Source organism: Perissodus microlepis, chromosome 8, assembly GCF_051167445.1.
Source record: "Perissodus microlepis isolate ML-2025 ecotype Zambia chromosome 8, ASM5116744v1, whole genome shotgun sequence".
In the NCBI taxonomy this organism is placed as follows: domain Eukaryota; kingdom Metazoa; phylum Chordata; class Actinopteri; order Cichliformes; family Cichlidae; genus Perissodus; species Perissodus microlepis.
The window spans coordinates 22,082,142-22,103,622 of record NC_140468.1 but is presented as its reverse complement, the minus strand read 5'-3'; the positions used below and the strand labels follow the sequence as shown (position 1 = coordinate 22,103,622).

Here is a 21,481-nt window from a genome sequence, read left to right as displayed (position 1 = left end):
GGAGACACTGGATAAGGATGTGAGAGACTATGTAGCAGCCTGCGCCATTTATGCTAGGAATAAGCCCCGGGATCAATGTCCCGCCAGTCTGCTGCAACCCCTACTCATCCCACATTCTCCCTGGTCACACATTGCCTTAGATCACAGGGCTTTCAGCCTCTTCAGGGAGGACTGTCATACTCACAGTCACAGACCGATTCTCTAAGGCCGCACATTTTATCTTTTTAGAAAAACTCCCAACTGCTTCTGAGACTGCTAAGCTTTTAGTTGAGAATGTTTTTAGGCTGCACGGCATCCCCGCCGAGATTGTCTCCGAAAGGGGGCCCCAATTCACCTCGCAAGTATGGAAAGTGTTCTGTATCGCCCTATGAGCTAAGCTTTGCTTAAGCTCGGGTTACCATCTACAAACTAACAGGCAAACAGAACGGCTCAACCAAGAATTTGAAACCACTCTCCGTTGTGTTTCCGCTCACAATCCTACGACTTGATCCACTTACCTCTCTGACTTTGTCCACCACAGGTATCTCACCGTTCGAGGCTTCACTTAAGTACCAGACTGCCTCCTTTATTCACTCCTCCCTCTTTACTGACCTCCATTTGTCAACTATCCCTTACACTCTCTCTTCCTCCTTCTCTCCCTAATTCACTCACTCATCATTATTGCTCACTCAGGCCCTTGTATCCCACTTCCGTCATTGAGTACCCCCTTCTTAACTCCCTTAGTTACTTATCCCTCACTCTTTTACTCACCTAGTTGCACACAAACACACACACTCTTACACCCACATTCACTAACTGACTTACTCATTCCTTCACCCATACACAAACTTACTAATTTCTTCACTCACTTATCACTCACTCATTCACTCCGTTGCTAACTCACTCCCTTGCTCACTGCCTCCCTCATTTAATCCTCCATCTTTATCGACCTCCCTTAGTCATTTATCCCTCACACACTCTCTCCCTATAAAACTATAATGTAAACACCATGGGTTTAGAACTGAACTCAATTGGTTAAAGTTTTTACATTGACAGGAGTAAACAATATATTGACAGACTTCAGATTATATGGGATCATTGTAGTTCCTGAATTAATTTAATGGGAAAAACAAAACAAAAATCACTCTGTCTGTTTTTGTTACAAGTCACGTCCTTGTTATAAGACTAATACATAACATTTTACCAGATGGAGATAAAGAAATAAATAAGAGCCCTGACGGAGCACAACTTCCTCTGAACGACAAGTGCTGAACTAAAACTTTGATGCTTTTATTACAACATACTGACCTCAGCCTGGTTTAATACAACACTGATGTCAGCCTGCTGAATGTAAAAATGTAATGTTTATGACTCAGGCCCTGTAGGCGAACCTGCACACAGACAGAAATGATTAAAAGAAAAAATTCCCTGCCTTCACTGTGGTAACAATAAGCAACAACAGATTGATGCAGTTTAAAAATGAATTATTAAACTCAATTTTCCACACATGAATACTATCATAGCTTTAGTTTTAATAGATCATCTTGCTGATGTCAGCATGACAATATCAGCAATATTTTATAGATCATTGGGCTGATGTCAGCAAGATGACATCAGCAGTTTATATAGGTCATTTATGCTGATGTCAGCACTGGTAATATGGAAATCTATTGTAGTGTATTAATCTTTTTGTGTCATTGTGAAGTCATATAATGTCTTGAAAAAATGTTTTAAAGAGCTAAAACAAAGAAAGTTCTTATGTCAACCAATGACTAACAGTATTTCTTTAAAGTTTGGAAATAATCCAGTGGAAACTAAAGCTTTTACCTCATTTTAATAACACGTTTTGGAGCCTATAGTGCTGCATCACTGTCCTGCTGCACAGTGTTTATATATCAGTGGCAAAGTCTAGCCCTGTGGGATTTGTGGTAAAAGAAATTGGGGAAATAATTATGGAAACTTTCTGATGCTTTTATTGAAAACAATGCAACAAAAGCAACAAAGCAATTTCAAATTGCTTTTTATGTTAAAGTTTTTTAACGCAATTGTGCTTCTCCGCATGTTTTCCAGTAGGGGGCGGTAATGTCCCTACAAACGGAGGCATCAGTAATCTTTAAATTGGACCCAGAAGAAGACGTATTCGACCTTTTATTATTACTATTATTAGGTAGCTAAGAGGACGGTGTTTCGGCGAAAAGACGCTCGTAGACATTTCTCCTAACTATAAGTTATAGCTTTTGATAAGTTGGATTTTAGCTGAAGTAGTTTCTTGTTATTGTTGAATTCTGCTGGATTTTTCATCTTCTGCGTCGTTGGGCTGGACAGTGTTAGGAAAGGCTGACTCTGAATCCTCTCCCAGGGTGTTATGTCTTTCCAGAGTAGCTGGGGGATGGTCATGGAAAAGTTCTGGGATTCAGGGATTCCTTGTTTACATCCTCCCGGAGTACGTCTCGGGGGCGAGCTTGGCTCCGCCCTCATTCTTTAGCCCTGACGTCATTGTCGCTTGTGTTTTTTATGAATGAAAGAATCCAACCTCAGAGAGCAGCGGAGTAATTCCGGGAAAAGGCGGACTGACATTTTGTCGCCGGAGTTGCGTCGAGCCATCAGGTAAACCATTACTTTTTTAGAAAAATACTAAACATTAAAATGTTTAGCCGGTATTCGTGGTAACAGCTGAGCACTAGAGGAATGGTATCTGCCGGGGGACGTGCCAACCAGGGTAACCAACCAAGGACAAATAAGCAGTCAGCAGCTGGCTTTAATCTCCTTTAGCCTGTCACTAACCGTTTATGCTAGTTGCTAACAGTTCATACCTAGCATGTTTAAGATGATACGAATAATTTGGCCCCGCTCTGCATATTTCTGTCTATATTTCGGCTAGACTGACACCCAGAGGGGGTTATCACTTCCTTATTTCACAAGTGTGCTTAAATACAATTTAAATGGATTAAAGTCTAGATGTCGGAAGAGGCTCTAATAATAGCTGTTTACTATAGCGCACATTTGCCCTACGGTGTCCAGCCCCGCTCTTTAAGGGTAAGGCTAGATGCTAACTGGAGCTAGATAAATAAATAAGTATAGGTCCCAGGCCTGGCTTGTATTTTCCACTCGGTATTTAATCATTGTATATTAAGTATTGAAGATAGACGGGAGTGGAATTTCTGAAATCGTGCTATAGCTTACGTTTAGCAGTGTTGCGTTGACTTGTTGCTTTCCACTTAAGACAAAAAAGCAAAAACTACTATGTCCTCCAACTGGGTATTTATAGTGTGGCACAAATGTGGATATCCTGTGTTGTTTGGACTGACCGAGAAAGACGCGGTCACCCCTGGTTTTCCTATATTTGTACTGACCGGCAGTCTTGGTGGAGCTGAGCAAGAGCTTTATTGCTGAATCACCCTGACTTTACGAAACGGCGGTCTCCTCGGTTTACAGCCGGAGTCCGACGGCTGGTTGGACAACCGCTGTTGCTGCAACCTCTACTTCCTACGCATTTCGGGAAATGCTGTTTATTGTCCGGCCATAACAGCCTTTTTTATTTAGTTTTACCATCCAGTGTGCCTGAGTTGGAGGCCCATGCAGCAAGTTATTGTTTTATTTATTATGACTACGCATTCATAGAAAATGGGATTTCCCCCCAGAGTGAAAGAGATCAAACGTGACATTTTAACTCGAATGACCCTTTTTGGTTATATTTTGTTTGTGGTTCACTTGTTGGAAATGTAAGTCGTCTCCTGTAAAGTCTAAGCACATCAGCAATCTTCTTTTTATAGTCATTAAGGCATCAGGTCTGTATCTTTTATGCCTAATTTATAGAGGAAAAGTTACAATATAACTGGGGTTTCTAAAATTGTTGTGACACAATTTAAATAAAGCTGTGAATGTCTTTTAAATAATTAAAATGAACACACTGCTTTTTTGTGATTTGCGATTTTCAAGAGAAACAAGGCTAAAGGGTTGTTAGGGATCAGTCTGGGTCTCAGGAAGAAAAATAAAGAAAAAGAGATGACTGCACTCATCTCTTAGCTCATCAGAGACGCTGCCAAAAGGTCAACCTTAAAGTAAGCGGTGAGCGCTCTGTCATGACATGCAGCTTTCTGTGTTTACTGTGTTTTTTCTCAACCCTTCTGGACTACAGCGTGAGAGCAGCACAGGGAAAGACCATTCGCCATAAGGAGAAAATCCAGTGTTGCAATAAATGAGAAAGTTAACAGATTAAATTTGCAGAAGTAAGATGGGAAAATCCCCATGGTTTGCATGATGTCAGAGTGAAATTTGGTGGTCTTCATTAAACATTATCATACAAAAAGTTTTAGCAGTATAGCTGGCCCAGAGTACCTTCATGTCAACAGACCACTTGGCCATTTGTATCCTTTACTTTCACATTAGGATCTGGGTGAAGGAAAGACAAAAAAAAAAGATGTCTCCAGCTGAAGTGCTGAGTGAGGGTTTTTTTTTGTTTTTTAAATAAGCAACCAAGGAGTGACTAAGGTGGGGGAAGAAGTTGAAGTTGGCCCATTTAGGTTAGACTTTAATCCCACGCTGTGGCATTTGAGAGGCGTGTAGCAGTCCTGATAAGAGTCTGTGTGAAACCTGTGCTTCTTAGGTAGACTCTTTAAGACATTTTATTACATATTTATTTTTAAATCAAGTATTGTAATTTTTCAAGTTTAACTGTTTAAAAAGTGTCCCTTTTAAAAACCACGTATTCAAGTTTTTGTTTTTTTTTTTTTTAAAGCCAAGGGCCTCGAACCGTTGGTGTTGTGCTGACAAGAGGAAGTGCTCAGGGAATTGGGTAGGACACCTGCTTTGAGCAACCAAAGGGCAGCCACATGATAACTTCCTCCTGATAATTCCAGCTAACAGAGAAAGGCATGTCACTTTCAAAACCTCCCCTTTCTTTCACATGAAACCACAAATTATAATGAGACGGCGTGCTTCTCCAAAGCACGAAAGATCTGCAGGTTCTCCTTTTTCTTCAGTAGTGCATGACTGCATGTCTTGTGAGCGGATGGTGAATGTCAGGCAGACTATGAACCAAAAATGCACAGTGTCCCACATTTCATGTGATGTTGTTTGTTTGTTTCTTCAGATTGTGCGTATCTGGTTTTACTGGTGCTTGGGGAGGGGAAAAAAACAAAGACAACTGGATCATGACGACAGAAAGAAACAGCAAAGCTCTGAAGGTAAAACACAGCCAGACATAAAACCGAGTCATGGGGGGCGGTTGTTTTGTTTTTCAAGAGAGAAAACTGTCATTTTGAAAAAAGGAAGAAGAAAAGAAAGTATGTTTTTCTTTCTCATTCTTCCTCCTTTAAATGCTTCCTCTCTTCCTGTTTCCTCCTGTTTTTACTTCAGGTGAAGCAGGAATGCGGCGAGAACGTGCCCTTCCTGTCGGACAGCGAACTAATGTCCCTGTCGGTGCGAGAGCTGAATCTCCACCTGCGTGGCCTCTCCCGCGACGATATTCAGAAGCTGAAGCAGCGGCGTCGCACCTTAAAGAACAGGGGATATGCCGCCAGCTGCCGGGTCAAACGGGTGTCTCAGCGAGAGGCCCTGGAGCAGCAGAAGATGGAGCTGCAGAGAGAGGTGGAGAGGCTCGGAGCCGAGAACGCCGGCATGAGGAAGGAGCTGGAGGGGCTCAGCGCACGCCTGGCTGCGCTTCAGAGATTCGCCAGGGGTCTGGAAGCGGGAGGAGGCAGCCTGCTGGCGACGGCCCCTCGCCTCAACACCGCCTCGGTCATCACCATCGTCAAGAGTCCGCAGCAGCCTCAGCCACAGAGGGAGCAGGAGCTATCCTAGAAGGAGATGCTGAAACCAGACTGGGGTTTGGGGTTTGGGATTCGAGGTGGGGACGGGGAAGCCTGCAATGCAAACACGCACACATCTGCGGGCCTTAATACTCACGCAGGCAGGAGAGCAGGATGACTTGTAATAATAGGAAAATACTAAGCGCCTTGTTCACATTACAATTGACAGAAATCCGATCACAGCTACGATCACCTTTCTAACAAACAAGAAAACAGAAACAGGTTCAGTACTGTAGTTTTGATAGAGATGTCCTCTGTTGATGGTCCTCCATGAAACAGCAGTCTGGTCAAGTAAGATTTACTCAGTGATCTTTTTTTTTTTTTTTTTTTTTTTTTTTTTTTTTTTTTGAAGCACTCAAAGTTTCAAATTCTGTTTAATGTGAACAAGGCGTCGCACATATTTATGCACAAAAAACCCTCACAGTCTTTCCCTTGAGCTACACGGGGACTCTGACTGAAGCCCAACCAAGCCAAACAGGGTTACTGAGCAACATTAGTCCTCAGCAAACCCCCACAGCGAGGCTGGTGTAGCCTGATTATGCTACTTAAAGGCTGGGGTGCCTTTCTGCTTCCGTTTATGGCACCTGACCAACAGCAAAATGCTAGGGTGGAGCTTCCTCGGTCTCCATAATGCCTTCTAGTCTGAAATCACTAGCTTGGCTCAGCCTCGTGTTCCCACCCCCCTGTATTTTTTTCCTTTTATTCCCTCTCAATGCAGTTTCTCACCCTTTATGTCACTTTATGTGCCGGTGGGATAATCGAATCTGTTTTCGCCTCCTTCCATTGATGGCTCTCTAGCTGCTTTAGTCATGAGACTTTTGGGAGCAGAAACGGTCAGAGAAATGCTGCCTGAGTGCATTGTGAATTTCTCTAAGTTGTGCGATTCACTAAGATTTTCCAGGTTTTTGTTTTTTTGGGGGGGGGGCGGTGTCTCACCAGTCCAAAAAGACAATTCTGTATTATATGTGTGCTCATTTTTCACATTAATGCAGTGCCTTCAGTGTATGAAGGAGCTCACCAGTCCTCCTGATTGTCTGAAACGACTCACTTCTTATTTCTCATTGTGATTTCTGTGGATTTCCATCTTTTTCTAAGCTTTAATCCCAAATTTCTCGTTTCATAAAAACTGCCGTGCAGCAGTTTGGCCAAGTCCAACGTCAGTGGCTTCTTCTTTCTGACGAAAGATGTTGGTCATTTTAAATAAATAATTGAAAAAACGAATGTGTGGAAATAGAATCACGTCTGGTAGGAATTACGCTCAAGTCGATGCAAATCCTCTGCAAACATTCCCGTTGTTGTGTTGTTTGTAATGTCTGAGAGACGCAAATGTTCAGTGACATTTATATATTCTAAATTTTATTTGTATTTAAAAGTAGATATTATGACAAGACAAGCTAACGAGTGCTGTGATGTTCTGTATGTTTTCAAAAAGTACTTATGACTAGTCTGAGGATATTCTCACGTCTAATTATTGTGCTGCGTGGCGACGATGATTACTTTACAAAACGTTTGATTATTAGCTGTGTAGAAATATGCTCAAAGCCAATGGCCATATTGATGTGTGTGTGTGTGTGTGTGCGCGCGTGTGTATGTGTGTTTTACGTATATTTTTGCAATGTTTGTACTAGCTCGTCGTCGTGGATATCTTGGAGGGACATTATTTTTCTAAGATGAATCGTATGTTGTTTGTGCGGAGAAAAAAAATTGAGGTCATTTCTGAATGGGCAGGGCAGACAGACACGGGAGGTTAAAGAGAGAGAGAAGACTGATGGAGACGAGGGTGAGAGTGGAGGGTTGAGAAGACGGATGATGGAGAAAGAAAGTAGGCACAGCAGACTGGAAAAGAAGGTGCATAGAGGTGGTGTTTTATTCACTTGAAAAGCCTCCGTCTGACGTAGGCCTGTTTCACTCAGCAGGCTTAAATTTCATGGGAGTTTAGGCCACTGAATAGTGCTAGCAATATAATATATTAAGTAGGCATGGTAACACATGAAACTGTGTTGACAAATAACTCCTAAAGATATGAGGCATATATTTAGCTATATATGAGTATTAGTGTGGCAAAGCATTTATTCTCTATATTTTAACGTCTCACATCTGTCAAACCCTGCTGGATGTTTTATAATACCTGCAAAACAGAAATGGTCTTTCTATTTATTACTTGTATTTTTTCTATTGTGAAAATTTAAGTACATTGTCTATTTTATATATTAATTATAATAAATGTTGTACATATTGTACATAAAACTGTGGTCTCGGTTGTTTTGTTTTTTGGAACGTGTGCGGTCCATGAGAGGAAGTGGATCTGCAGGATGTGTTGCACAACTTATTGGTCTGGATGCAAAGATAAAGTCGAGTTACATGTGTGAGTGGTTAGCAGAACCGTGGGGAAATAAACTTAGCCTCCAGTTTTTGATGTATTTATAGCAATTTACTCTTATAGGACAACTCATTAGGTATACTTTACTACTACCAGGTTGGACTCCCTTTTGCCTTCAGATCTGCTTTCATTCTTCATGACGGATTCAAAAAGGTCCTGGAAATATTCCTTGCAGATTTTGGTCCATGTTGACACAACAGCATCACACAGTTGCTACAGTGTTTTTTTTGACTGCACGTCCATCCTGTTCCATCACATCCCAGAGATCCTCTGTTGGATTGAGGTCTGGTGACTGGAGGTTATTTGAGTACTTGTTGTCAAGTTAAAAAATCAGTTTCAGATGATTTAAGCTTTGCGATACTGTGCATTATCATGCTGGAAGCAGTCATCAGAAGATGGGTACACTGTGAATGAACCACTGATACAAGGTGGGATGAATCCATGCTTTCATGTTGTTTACCTGATGTGGTCTTCTGCTGCTGTAGCCCATCTGGTTTGCATTTTACTTTCAGAGATGCTCTTCTGCATGCCTTGCCATTTAACAAGTGATTATTTGAGCTACAGTTGTCTTCCTATCAGCTCAACAGAGTCTGACCATTCTCTGACCAAAAGAGCCATTGTCCAGAGAAGTGCTGCTCACTGAATACTTTCTCTTTTTTTTTCTCTTTTTAGACCATTTTCTATAAACCCTAGAGGTGACTGTGTGGGGAAAATCCCAGCAGATCAGCAGTTTCTAAAATACTCAGACCTGCCCATCTGGCACCAACAAACATGCAACATTTAAGGTCACTTAAATCGCCTTTCTTCTCCATCCTGGTGCTCAGTTTGAACTTCAGCGGGTCATCTTGATCATGAATTACTACCATCTGATTGGCTGATTAGATATTTGCGTCAATAGGCAGTTGAACAGGTGTACCTAATGAAGTGGCTGTTGAATGTATATTCTGAGTCAGTGTCTTGATAAACCTTAAATATATAGTCTCTATAGAAAAAAAGTGCTTATGTTATTTCAGCTCTTCTGATAAATCCCTGACTGTGACTCGCAGGGCTATTTCTCCTGGTGTTTGGAGGCTGTTTTTAGTATAAATGACATCTAGTACTCCGTGGTAAGTGTGGAGATGTTTTCTATCAGTCTGCTGGCTTACTTGTGTTTCCTAGAGTCTCTAGAAATATAATGGGAGGCAGAGCTTTCAGGATCCTGTCCATGTACGAAATATCTTCCAGTTTGGGTCAAAGACCACAAGACCTTGTCTACCTCTGAGGTAAGGTGGAAAAGTTTTCTTTATGACAATGATGATAGAGGAGTGGATCATGTAACCCAGTGTCGTCCCTTAGTTATGCAGCTGCACATAGATAGAGCTTATCCTTTGCACTTATCTATCACTCCCAATATATTTTTATGCAATTACTACATAAGGGGAGGGAGTAGTATACAAAGGTGGATCATCGGGTAGCTGGGGTTTTCTGATATTGTAAAGTCTTAATTGTTACAGGAAGCGGTGATCTAAAAAAAGAAAAGTGAATTGAAGATGGAGGTCATCTATGTGTAATACAGGTTTGTTGCCAAAGAGCATTTACTTTGTTGTCCTAGCTTATTTTATTTTAAGACAATTAGCATCGCAGGGCAAATAGCTTCCTTTCTAGCAGATGACTAGTTAGCACATTAACTAGTTTTAACGAGTTAATCTCCAAAAACACAATTTCATAACATGCAACTCATTAACATTTTCATTATCCCTTCCTTGGCAACATATTTGAAACATACATGTCATTTTAATGCACATTAGAGGAAAATAATGTGAATTAGACAGACAAAAAACAACAGTAAATATCTTTATTTTTGTCTTCATGGTTTTCCATCTAACGTGACACAGAAGCATTGTGAGCAGCATTATACATTATACAAAGAACTAGAAACAAAAAAAACATATTGAAACAAAAGTTGTAAAAAAAAAATAGGCCTTTGTTTCTCCTGTGATCAATCTATACAGTATATATGATTATTTAGACATACATTTACTCCTGTAGATAGCACTTAATATTTTCATGTACTTTATGTGCAACATTAGTTTACAACAAACATTTTTTTCCCACATAAGAACAACTCTCACTGCAGCAAACAGCATGGCTGCAGACAAAGATGAGGAGTACAAGGGTGAATTATGACACTGAAAGTGCAAATCAGCATACTGTCTGCTTTGCTTTTAAACTGAGAGTTCATTTAATGCCACGCAAGCAACCTGTCAGTAGGAGCTGCAGTGCGACCTCAGTTTCATCATCGCTAAAAATAACCCCGTTTTTAAAGTGTCTATAAATAAGAGGCTGCTCCTGCACGCACACGTGGCTTCTCTCCTATTTAGAACTAATGTCTCAGGCAGAAGCACAAAATAAGAAAAAGAAGGGGGGAAAAAAACGTAAGCATTGTCTGAACATGGGACACATTTCTGCTTTCCAATGAAAATAGAAGACAGTCCTAAGAAGACATTAAAAAAGTGACAAATATTTTCTTGGTGCATTTAAAATATGCTTCAAGCTCTGACTGTATGTTTATGACCTACAACTGGCTCCAAACGCGCTCCCTGTGGCCCCCTGGTGTTGAGACAGAGCTACAGCAAAGCAGTGAAAGTAGAACTAAAAAAATGTTGGCAGGTTTGTATGAGTCATTCAGATGACTCAAGAAATCCAGTTACAAATAAACAAAAACAAAAAAAACAGCTTAGACTGCGGTAAACTTACACCAAAAAATAAAAAAAAAGACTGACTGGAAGAATAAAAGCGAATCCAACTCAAAGAAACTCAGTAATGTCAACAACAACAACGTTTACGACCTACGACCCACATGTGGTCAAGCTGAAGAAAGATAAACTAATTACAATACTGATATCTGATGAGATGAGAGTTGTAGGTTTATGATGTCCATTAAGGTTGTGACAGCACTCAGAATGATGTACTGTCATTTAACAGCTGTGTAGGCACACGCTAAAATGTTTTATTAAATCCCTGCAAAAATAACTGCCACACAGGCAGCTACCCACACACTCCTTGCCTTAGTTGCCAGATCTTTTTTATCAAATTCAAACTTATCCTGTTTTCAAAAATCAAAGCACAACACCTAACTAAGAGTAGAATTGAAACTTCTGTTCGCCTCTGAACGTGAACTACAGCACACCCAGCTTCGACAAAGCTCCAGTAACGAGAAAAGGCATCTAAAGTTAGCTTTAGCCTAAATTCCTCTTCTGTTTTCTCCTCATTTAACCTACATTGTGGCCTGGAGAGGTCTTACTATCAGAGTGAAACACAAGCTTTAATCCTGGCCATTCAAATAACGCCCCAATTACACAAGTGTAATCCCGACCGGCTCTCCTGCCGCAGATGCACTCTGTAATCTATGAGCTGCTCTGCCTCCCCCTCTGCAATATCAATAACAACATTGATCCATGTGTTGTGTTTACTAACTCCTGTTTTTGACATGCTTTCCCTTTAAATGCATCACCAACTGCTGCCCAGGGTCTCTCACCCCCCTACTAAGACCTCCACAACACTGAAAACTGCTTTAAAGCCCTTTGACCAACCAGTCAATGTCTTGACTGAATATTCTTTCAAGTTTATGAATCATGTCCAAAGAAGAAACCTTGGTAAACACTGCCGAATCTGAACAAATAAATAGCAACACCTATGAAGATTACAGCTCCGCTGCTAAACACAAGGAAGGGGAAACAGGACTGTGCATAAAAAAAAGAGAGAGAGAGAAAAAAAAGAAATTCAGTTTTTTTCCCAAAGCTATGAGTCATTATCTGAAAGTATGACTCACAACTCAACCGTGTTCCCACTTGTGACCCTTGGGAAAGGCGGGCCCCTGCATTTTTTGATCAGTCGCAAAACAGGGGAAACAAAAACAAACAAGCAACTACTGATTCGTACACTGAGGGGGATCGGCTGCAGAGAGCAGAGTACCATCAGCTGTTTTGACATCAGACTGAAGTTTTGCCCGCTTTTGACTTGTTCCACTCTAGAATTCATCGTCTGAGCTGAGCAGCAGCGTTTTCTCTGTGTCCCCGCGGCCGCTGACAGCACTGTGGGCGCGGGAGACTGGCGGTGGCGCCCCCTGCTCCAGCGTGGACTGCTGGGTGTACTGCTGGTAGGCCGGGGAGAAGTTGTGGATGGCGTCCTGGACCATGTCGCCCGGGTTCATTGTCTCCTTCAGGCTGCTGGAGATGCTCTTCATGGGGGCGCAGCGGCCTGCGGGAGAGCCGTAAAAAAGGAGGGTTAGAGGCCAAAAGCTGGGGTGAAAAATAGAGAGACTGGATGCAGGTGAAAAAAAAGAAAAGGAAGGACGGTGGGAGGATAAACATCAAAAGAAAGTGGATTTATGTTTAAGCACAGGGAGAGAGAGAGAGAGAAGGGAAAGGAAGAGAGATAAAAGAGTCAAAAACAGAAAGAGATTTAAGACAAGGGAAAAGTCTGGGAGAAAAAGGAAAAGGGCATCAGTGATTTAAAGGATGTAAAAAGAAGGAATGAGTGGGGGAAAGGGGGGGGCAATTGTACAAGGGCAGTGGATGAGATTTAGAGAGGAGGCAAGAAAAGGGGGTTCAGAGTGATTTAAAGGGAAGTAAAACAGGAAGAACTGCATAAAGGGAGAAAGGTTGGGGGGTTGCTTTAGGAAATGTCAGCACAAGAACCAAAACTGAATTGAAATATGAGATTTTAAAAATAAAAGAGAGAGAGAACAGAAACTGCTGGCTTAATGCAACTTAATAAATCAAAATAGAAATAGCAGCAGTGTGAAAACGCACAAGGGCGGTGTTCAACCTACCAAACTGTCCATATGTAGGAACAGGTCCTTTAGAGTGCAGCAGAGAAGAGAAGATAAAAAAAGAAGATAGATATGTAGAAACAGGCAAGTAGAAAACGACAAATGGGATATCGGGAGGTGAAAAATAAAGGCGAAGACAAAAACTTAAGGAAGTAGTAAAAAAAAAAAAAAAAGATGGGGCATAAATGAGGAAATATGCATTGAAACGAATGGAAATGAGATGGAGGACAGACACGAAGTGAAAGACTTTTTGAATTCTTTTTTAAGACGGTAAACATTTTACGACAGATGTGTTAAACCCCGCTGTTTCCTTCCTCCCTTCTTCCCTCGCCTTCCTTCTCACCTGTTAAATCGAGACTTTTGTCCTTGTACACGCTGTATGTGAAAGCGTGCCGCAGAGCCAGTGCCGCGAAAAACATCTCGATGCATATGATGAAGTTCTGGTAACCGGCGGCGACCGTACCCTCACCGACGGACACTTCCACTGAGTTGATCTGAGGGATGGCACCGCATTTCTCCAGGATGGCCAGCAGCATGCCTGACCACAAATAAATAAGCACAGGAAGCTGTCACTCCACCTGTTTTCATAACAAACGTCGTGTGGCATCTTGTGCCGCGCTGACCTACCCTGCCAGAAGGAGAGGAAGATGACCGACTTGACCATGAAAAACTTGAGCATGGGGCTGTAAGGGCTCAGCAGCTCCCTGGTGGCGAAGTAGAACAGGAAGAGGGCGTACAGCGACAAGCTGACGGAGATATTGTAGATGATGGTCACGTACAGGTAACCGCTGGCAACACTGCAGAGTGAAGGTCAGATAAAACTGCATTAATGGTGCTGGTTTGTGTTTGGGGTTAGTTCTACCTTTTGTGATTATTGAAAGCTCCCATTAGAGATGAAAGTCTGAAGCGTTCAATTAATCTAGAAATTAAAGTGGTAATCCTCATTTTGTGGAAGCTGTGAAACGCCTGGATTCTCACAGATATACACCACCAAGTACACCACCAGCAACCTTCCTGTCTGCAGCACTTACTTAAAGTCTCCATCCTTGTATTTGCCGTAGGCCTGCAGGATGACGGTGATGACAGCCATGAGCGGTTTGACCACACAGAATTGCAAAGTGGCCTGCTTGCAAAATCGCAAGAAGCCAATGGAGTAGGCCTTTCCCCTCAGACAGCAGGTACCATACATACAGCTGGACCTGATGGAACCAAACATCAGGGAAAAGGAAAACATGTTGAGCAATAGTTTGTATTTTTTTAAAAGAGTCCATGCCATGAAAACAAATACGGTTTAAAGCGGACTTATTATGGCTACACCATGGGTGGCTCAGTGGTTAGCACTGTTGCCTCACAGGAAGACGAGGTCCTGCTAAAGCCTTTCTGTGTGCAGACTGCATGTTCTCACCAGTTTCACTTCCTGGTTAAATTAAAGTTAATCCATTAATTTTTTTTAAAGGTGTTTTTCAGCTGCATAATTTCATTCTTGGACTTGACTAGAGCAGCTTTGCTTCACTCACAGTTCAAAATAATCCATATTTATCTTCTAGTGGGCCTCGGTGGGCCCCGTCTGTTAACTGTCTGACTGAACAAGCTGTTTCAGGACAACTTTCTGCTGATTGGCTGCTCCTCATACACAGCAGTAAAAAACAACAACATCTGAAATACAGCATTTAGAGTCTGAAGCCTGAGCTTTTAGGGACTTAAAGGGATTATTTGTAAAAACAGACCTGATTATTTTAAACTTTGCCCATGTTTAATACAAGTTCACACCAGCAGAACAAAAGGAAAGCATAACGAGTTCACTTTAAAGGCCTTTTAGGCTGAACTTACTCTATCGGTTTTCCTCTGATCTCAGCCATGATGGCGCTTTCTCCTCCCAAGTATTCGTAACACAGACTCAGGAAGTTGTAAATAACAAATGCTGAAGAGACACAGGGGGAGAAAAAGAGCTGATTTGATTATAATCGCTACATATGTGATAGTTTTGGTTTGTTATTTGATCGTTGCTTACAGTAAATGGTGTTTCTGGAAAAGCTCTTTTCAGAGCATTGTAGGAAACTTGAAATAAATGATGGCTTCACTGACAGATTCAAGTCTCCCAGAAGCCATGACAGCGTGACAGTGAACCAACATGCACAATACCAGGAATTCTAAGGACTGCAGCTAAATGGAAATGAGCCATCATTCAATCAATTTTACAATTGATTTTCTAAGTCTGTGTTGTCCTCTGTGACTGGAGCCTTTTCACTAAAACTGTTAATGTTACAACAAACATATTAAGACTTTCTAAACATGTTTGGTTACAGATTTGGCTCCATTTGTTTTACATGTATATAAACAACTAAACATTTCACAACACTGGGTTCAAATTGTCAGAAAATAGCCCATATTTTTATAGCAGACTGAAAGAAATACAGCAGTAACTCACTCGATTACTCACAGACCTCCCAGCAGTCACACAATAACAAACACATCACTTCCTGTCACATTTGTTTTATCATGCGAACGGAAATATACAGCACAATTCAAACTGAGGCGCAGCTCAAAAACAACAGCTGACCACACATGATGTAATTATATGAAATAATTTTTATACTGTCATAGGGACATAAGGCATAATAATATTTCACTGTAACAAAACCAGCTGTTTATAAATCTGTACTAAAGCATGACCTTCACACACAATCACAAGCATGCTTATATTTAGTATTAGAAAGCAACAGCTACTTATGTCCAAATCAAATCTAGTGATGCTCTACTCAATGCAAAAACACATGGACATAATTCACGTAATCTGACAAGACTTGACCTTCAATTTTAATATCCAAAGAATTAACTAAAGTTGTATTTCTTTCATTAGCTAATAAATGTTCAACCACCTATTTTCTCTCCTCTGTGCTGCTTCAGTGAGAAGGTGCTCCAGATCAGGAGGCTCATAAAAAACATAACAGTGCTAATCCCGTTAACCCCCGAGGACCTTCCAGTCCTGCGTGCATACACTCTCGCACGGGTGTGTTTGAATGCATGCAAGGTAAATCCACTCTTGGATAACTTTTGTGAACTAAATGCATAAGATGAAAATGAATTAAACAGAATCCAAATAAAGACGAGGGTAGTGACTGTGCGTCAGTTCATTGTAAAGTGTGAAAATGTAACATATCCTGGGTGTGTGGCATGTTTGTGCATGGGAGGTTCACAAAAGCACTGTGCACGTGCAAGCATCGTGCCATAGCACAGAAGTCTCTGTACTGCTCACAGTGACTATAGTTCATCAGCTCTTTGCAGCTGTGTTATTTCTGCATATTTTCTTGCTCTGTTTTTAAACTCCACCCAAACTCTCTCTGCAACTTTCCCACTGCCTTCTATCTGACGTCAGATGTCTGTCAGACAGTACTCAGGTAATAAGATGCCACGCATGCCAAACACAAAAAGCTCGTTCACAGAGCTGAGTGATGAGAACTGGTTCATCTGCTTCCAGCAGCTCTCCTTGTGTCTTGGCTGTTTACCATTATGTTCTTTCACTTTTCCCCAAGGACTCCCACCTGCAAGCACTAGTTGCCACGGTGATACAGTAGGCCTACATACAGTGAGAACAGTAGGAGCAAGTTTGCAGCAAGTTTGGTTGAGATAAACTCATTATCTGATGCAGCCAATCTGGTTGATGAGGGAGATTTGTGAGCGTGGTTGCCATGCAACAAGTCGGTCCTCACCGAGGAAAAGGGCTCAGCGGCATTATAGGAAGATGACGGCTGATGAGAGGATGAAGAGAAATGAAAAAGGGAGTGAAGACTTGGGCAAGAGCGCGGAGACGGAGGAGGTAAGCCATATGTATGACAAAGCAATATGACGAACATAACGCTTCCTGCCAAAAGCAGAACCAAACATAGCGATCCCCTTCAGCTCACATTCAAAAGCATGTGACGTCATCGGTTCGCCAACACAGGACACGACGCGTGAGCCCAGCGTCACAATAAGAAGATCGTTTTTAGCTTTATCGTGACAACTAAACTCAGAGACTGAGGGGTGGAGGCAGTCGACTTCCTTTCACCATCTTCTGCCAATTCCTGACTTTAATAGAGCGGGATACAACATGTCGGTTGGAATGTGTTTTGTTTGAGTCACCATTGGCCGAGAAGCCGCCAACCCACCATCTCCGTTAGCCAAAAAAACAAAAAGAGCCCAGATTTTTTATTAAATCCATTTTTAGTGATTAAACTCATCCTGTCTCTACTGAGATTGGAGTCATGTTTCCTCTCAGAGCCAGTTTTCTAAATCCAACCAGAGAATTATGCCCAAATCAAAATGGCAGAGACACAGCCAAAATATAATGCAGAAAAGGCAAGTATCTAATAAGTGTGAGAGGGTCCTTTACAAAATAAGTATTGACTTGTAGTGGTAGATAATCTGTTAAGGATGACAGAGCAGACTATTCATTTCCACTCTAATCGGACCACAATGTGTTTCAGCAACTCAACTGGAAAAGCTGCCAGCAAAGACGTGAAAAGGATTTAAATCAGAGAGTTCTGTTAATGGGATACAAATGACCTAGTGGGTCATGAGAGCTCAGAGTTTTAGCTTGACATTGATGAGATAAAATCAACAGCATGTCCTCACCTTCATAGCAGTCTCTGACGGTGTCAAAGTAAACATAGTACTGGTCATTGGTGAAGAACAGGAGGCTGAGCCAGGAGTCAAAGGCATAGATGGGAACGATGAAGAGGATCCGTACGATATGGCGCTGCTCCCTGGGCGAGCTGTAGAAACGCAGGTGCATGTAGATCTAGGAGAGAAGGAAGAGACTTTCTGAACACTGGCAGGTTTTTACAATGACTCAGAAGTCTACTTTAATGGGCATGGATGATTTCACAGGAAGTGAGCACAGAGTCCTTACAACTCAGGATGGAGCAGAGGTTTTATGAGCATCATCTGCCGTTGTGTAGATCCTCCATTCAGATTTTTTTTATTATAAGTCATTTATGCCTTTTTTCTACCTTGTGAGTTGGTCCATGTCACTGACCTCACTAATCAATACATCCCCTGAGCTCAACTCACAGGAATGTGATTTTATAAACCCCTTTCAACGTTTTAAAGTGTCATCTTGTGCATATCTGTGTGTGTGTATTCATGCTCTGTGTCACAAAACACCTGCCGCGGGACGTTGCCCAGCAACTTCTCTCGGCCTGAGCATGTTTGCTGGATCACATCACCTGCGCATTAAACAAACACACCTGTGTCTTTTTCGTGAGCACATCCATTACAACAGACCGTCTGCTCGGTCAAACACCAACACATGCACTTCCAGCAGAGCACAATATATTATAGTAAAAGTAGAACTGAAAAGCACACATCTCTCTTGATGCTACTGGGAAACAAGCAGGAGCCCATAGAGATAAGTGCTGAGCCAATGTGCAAGTGCCAAAAGCTGCAGTCCCCATAATGGCCACCTGTGATTGGATCCCAACTTTGCACCATTAAGGACCTGCTCACAACCTGGTACAATAACGGTCTTCATCTCTATAGACAATTAACATTCTTATAAAAAGTACTGAGATATTTTTTGTTATATAACTCACCTTTTTAAACTTTATTAAGGCTTCAACTATTGTGGTCAATTTGGAAGCTGACACATGCAGCTGGTGTCTTATATCTTGCTAGCTCTCAAAGGCATAACTGTTTTTGTAAAAATAATATTGAATACTTGATATCCAAGATGTCTGCCTTTTTTTGTAAATGAAACTTTAACATTATTAGTCTGTTACTTAGCACTAATTATTAGCTAACTGAGTATCTGCAAAGTATCTCTACAGTGTCTGGGTGCAGCTTACTGATCTAAGCCTGCTATTGCTAGCTTAGGTGATAAATAAGCACTCCACCCTCACGTGAAATCAAAATATGGCCCCTGCAAGTTCCAGAAATCAAATATGACAGGTAAAATTTAAAACCTGAGGTGGTCATCTTTTATATAAAGTCTACACCAGGAAGCTGTTACCTGGTGACAGGTGAGGATTAGCGCAGTCCAGACGAAGAAGCCAGACACAGCCTGCGCCGCTGGAGTCATCAGAAAGATAGGTGGAGCCGAGCTGAGAAGAGGGGCATCAGGAAGCCATGAAATATTGGGGCCCATCGGAGCTGCCGTGGGTGGGGGGCCAGGTGCCGGAACAAGCGGAGAGTCCTCCCCCAGCCTCTCTGAGAGCGGCACGTCTCGCCTCCACAGTTTTAACATCTGGAAGTGACGTAGACACTGGTAAAACATTGACATCACAAACTGGAAAGAATAAAAGGCACATCAGAGATGTCGGAACTCTTCTCCAACAGTGATCACACTGTGATCTAATCCATGAAGTATGAAGAGTCACCAGTAATCATCAACCTGAAATGTCGATGTCGTGTTATCAGTGCAATGTGTAATCTGTGATAAGAGGAGATTTCAGAATAAATGCAGACAAACACTAGGTCAAAATATCTTCACTCTGAGTAAAGAATGTGTGTGGACTGTTTGCTCATGGGCTCCCACATTCAACTCAATGTAAAACAATGTCTAACAGCAACATTTTAACTCTGGTTTTTAAGCTAACAGACAGCAAAGCCGTCAGCTATCATCCATTCAGGCCTTTCACGGCTCAAAATGTAAGAAAATGCTTTTTGAACAGAAAGACTAGCAGCAAAACATGGCGTTTAAAGACAATTGTTTTTAGTTTCTGCATTTCTCTGCAATGTAACTGCATACTCAGAATAAAATAGTGATGATGTGGACCCTGGACATAATAACAACACCGAATGAGCCTAAAATAATTTGTTAAAGTTTATAATGTCACACCTTAGGGTGCATTTTCTTCATGTATGATCAGTGAGCTGAACAAGAACCACTTTCAGCCAGAGGAAATTTAGATAGAGACAAAAGATTTTAAGTCAAGCGGCCCTATCAACAGCTCCTGATGATGGGGACAGCTGCTCGCTGACTCTGACGAACAATGGGAATGTTCTCGGGGTGTCCGTGTTCTTGCTCACTGACAGACAGTTGTCACGTCACTGTTGACAGAACCAGGGGCAATAAATAAAAAGAGCAGGCGTGAGTGCTATAAGTGGAAACTGATTGTGAGCGAGAGATGGTAACCTTCAGTCTCACTAATCATGCTGTCTGTCAGAGCAGCACATGAAACAAACAGCACACAAGCTGACATAATGACACCCCCTCCTCCCACACACACACACATCAGCAGTCCTCCCATTTACTTTCTTAAAATAAATTACATTAAAGTGTAACAACTGAATTTAGTGGGTTGATAAAATTAGGCTACTTATAGGCGTTTCTTTGGTGGCTAAGATCTGTGTGTATGTGTGTGACAGCAGGCCATTTGTATTGCTTTGCAGGGGATCAGCATATGTCAACAAGAAGAAGTGAAGGCATCAGCAGCCACACATATAATACCAGGCACAGTGAAAAGATGCTCTGCTGAAGCAGAGGGCCATCTTTGTGTCTCATTTGAAAGGGGGGAAATAAATAAAAAGGTCAGTCTATGCAGTCTCACACGCACAAGGGAATAATATAGGGAGAGGCAGGCGGTCAGGAAAACAAAGTAACAGATGGAAAGGGGCAATGGGGGGCAGACGGGGTGGGCTTATCATTAATGGTAGCCAGACTGGATCAGCAGGCGTACAAGCAACAACAACACAAACAGTTCAAAAACAAAAAGACGCTAAAAATTTGTGTGTGTATGCCTTTCAGTTACTCCATTTATTATGTTGCTGTGATTTATTCAAAGTGAATGAATGAATTATAAAGTTGAAATAAGAAAAATATTCATTTCAACAAGCTTTTATTTAAAAAGACTCACCTTCGCTAAATGTTAGCTACAACAATCCACAGCTGAACTTGAACTGTAAGCGTGAAACAGACACAGACTTTTATTATGCTAGCAATGAAGTAACAATTGAAGTTTTCTAGTTTGTTTTAAAGTCTAGACTCACCCGCTTATTTAAAATCGTCCTCAGCTCCGTCACACACACAAAAAAAAATCTTCGGCTAGAAATAACCCACAAACGGCCTTAATTCCTTCTCAAAGCAGCACCGTTGCTCCCCGGACATCCATGTTGAGTCGTCGGTGGACCGCGCCGTTAACCCCTCAGCGTCTCACCCCAAAAACTCACCTCTAAAGTTTGTCTGTCATGTTACACAACTTCTACTCTATCTTTCTGTTGCTCCTATCCATTTATAACACCTAGCGTCCACCTAGTTTTGTCGGTGTTTCAGAAGTTACTGCAGCAAACCCTGTCACTCTCCTCTGATCCCCTGTCTGCGCTCAAATTCCAGCTCCAATCCAATCCCTGTCGGATTAACTGCAGATCACACAGCCCCGCCTACTCCGCGAGGACGAGCCAACGCAGCCAATCACCTACCTTTTAATTAACCGGAAAGGGGAGCGGTCTGCCTACTTAACACTGAGCTTGCGCGGTTCTATTCTTGGTCCAGAGACCAGCAGTGAGAGTGTGGGTGCTGCA

The 21,481-nt window shown here is 41.9% G+C and overlaps 2 protein-coding genes across 4 annotated transcripts; one reads left to right on the top strand and one right to left on the bottom strand.

The window, feature by feature from the left end:
• Nucleotides 1-2,132: 2,132 nt before the first annotated feature.
• On the top strand, nucleotides 2,133-8,036 carry maff (MAF bZIP transcription factor F). 2 transcript variants are annotated; one of them, XM_084938276.1, is made up of 4 exons: nucleotides 2,501-2,586; nucleotides 4,718-4,851; nucleotides 5,072-5,165; nucleotides 5,338-8,036. In XM_084938276.1, exons 3-4 carry the CDS (start codon nucleotides 5,133-5,135, stop codon nucleotides 5,779-5,781), a joined length of 477 nt encoding a protein of 158 aa, XP_084794402.1. In that variant the 5' UTR covers nucleotides 2,501-2,586; nucleotides 4,718-4,851; nucleotides 5,072-5,132; the 3' UTR covers nucleotides 5,782-8,036. The 2 variants fall into 2 exon arrangements, with proteins under 2 accessions (XP_084794401.1, XP_084794402.1); XM_084938275.1 differs by lacking the exon at nucleotides 4,718-4,851 and having other exon boundaries at nucleotides 2,133-2,586.
• A 1,953-nt stretch (nucleotides 8,037-9,989) lies between these two features.
• Nucleotides 9,990-21,023, bottom strand: tmem184ba (transmembrane protein 184ba). Of its 2 annotated transcripts, XM_084938267.1 has the most exons (10): nucleotides 20,951-21,023; nucleotides 20,818-20,860; nucleotides 18,972-19,205; nucleotides 17,597-17,762; nucleotides 14,813-14,903; nucleotides 14,014-14,181; nucleotides 13,610-13,779; nucleotides 13,326-13,520; nucleotides 12,983-13,009; nucleotides 9,990-12,408 (listed from the first exon to the last, which is right to left on the bottom strand). In XM_084938267.1, the coding sequence occupies exons 3-10, from the start codon at nucleotides 19,203-19,205 to the stop codon at nucleotides 12,179-12,181; spliced, it is 1,281 nt and encodes a 426-aa protein (XP_084794393.1). In that variant the 5' UTR covers nucleotides 20,818-20,860; nucleotides 20,951-21,023; the 3' UTR covers nucleotides 9,990-12,178. The 2 variants fall into 2 exon arrangements, with proteins under 2 accessions (XP_084794393.1, XP_084794394.1); XM_084938268.1 differs by lacking the exon at nucleotides 12,983-13,009.
• Between the last annotated feature and the right edge of the window lie 458 nt (nucleotides 21,024-21,481).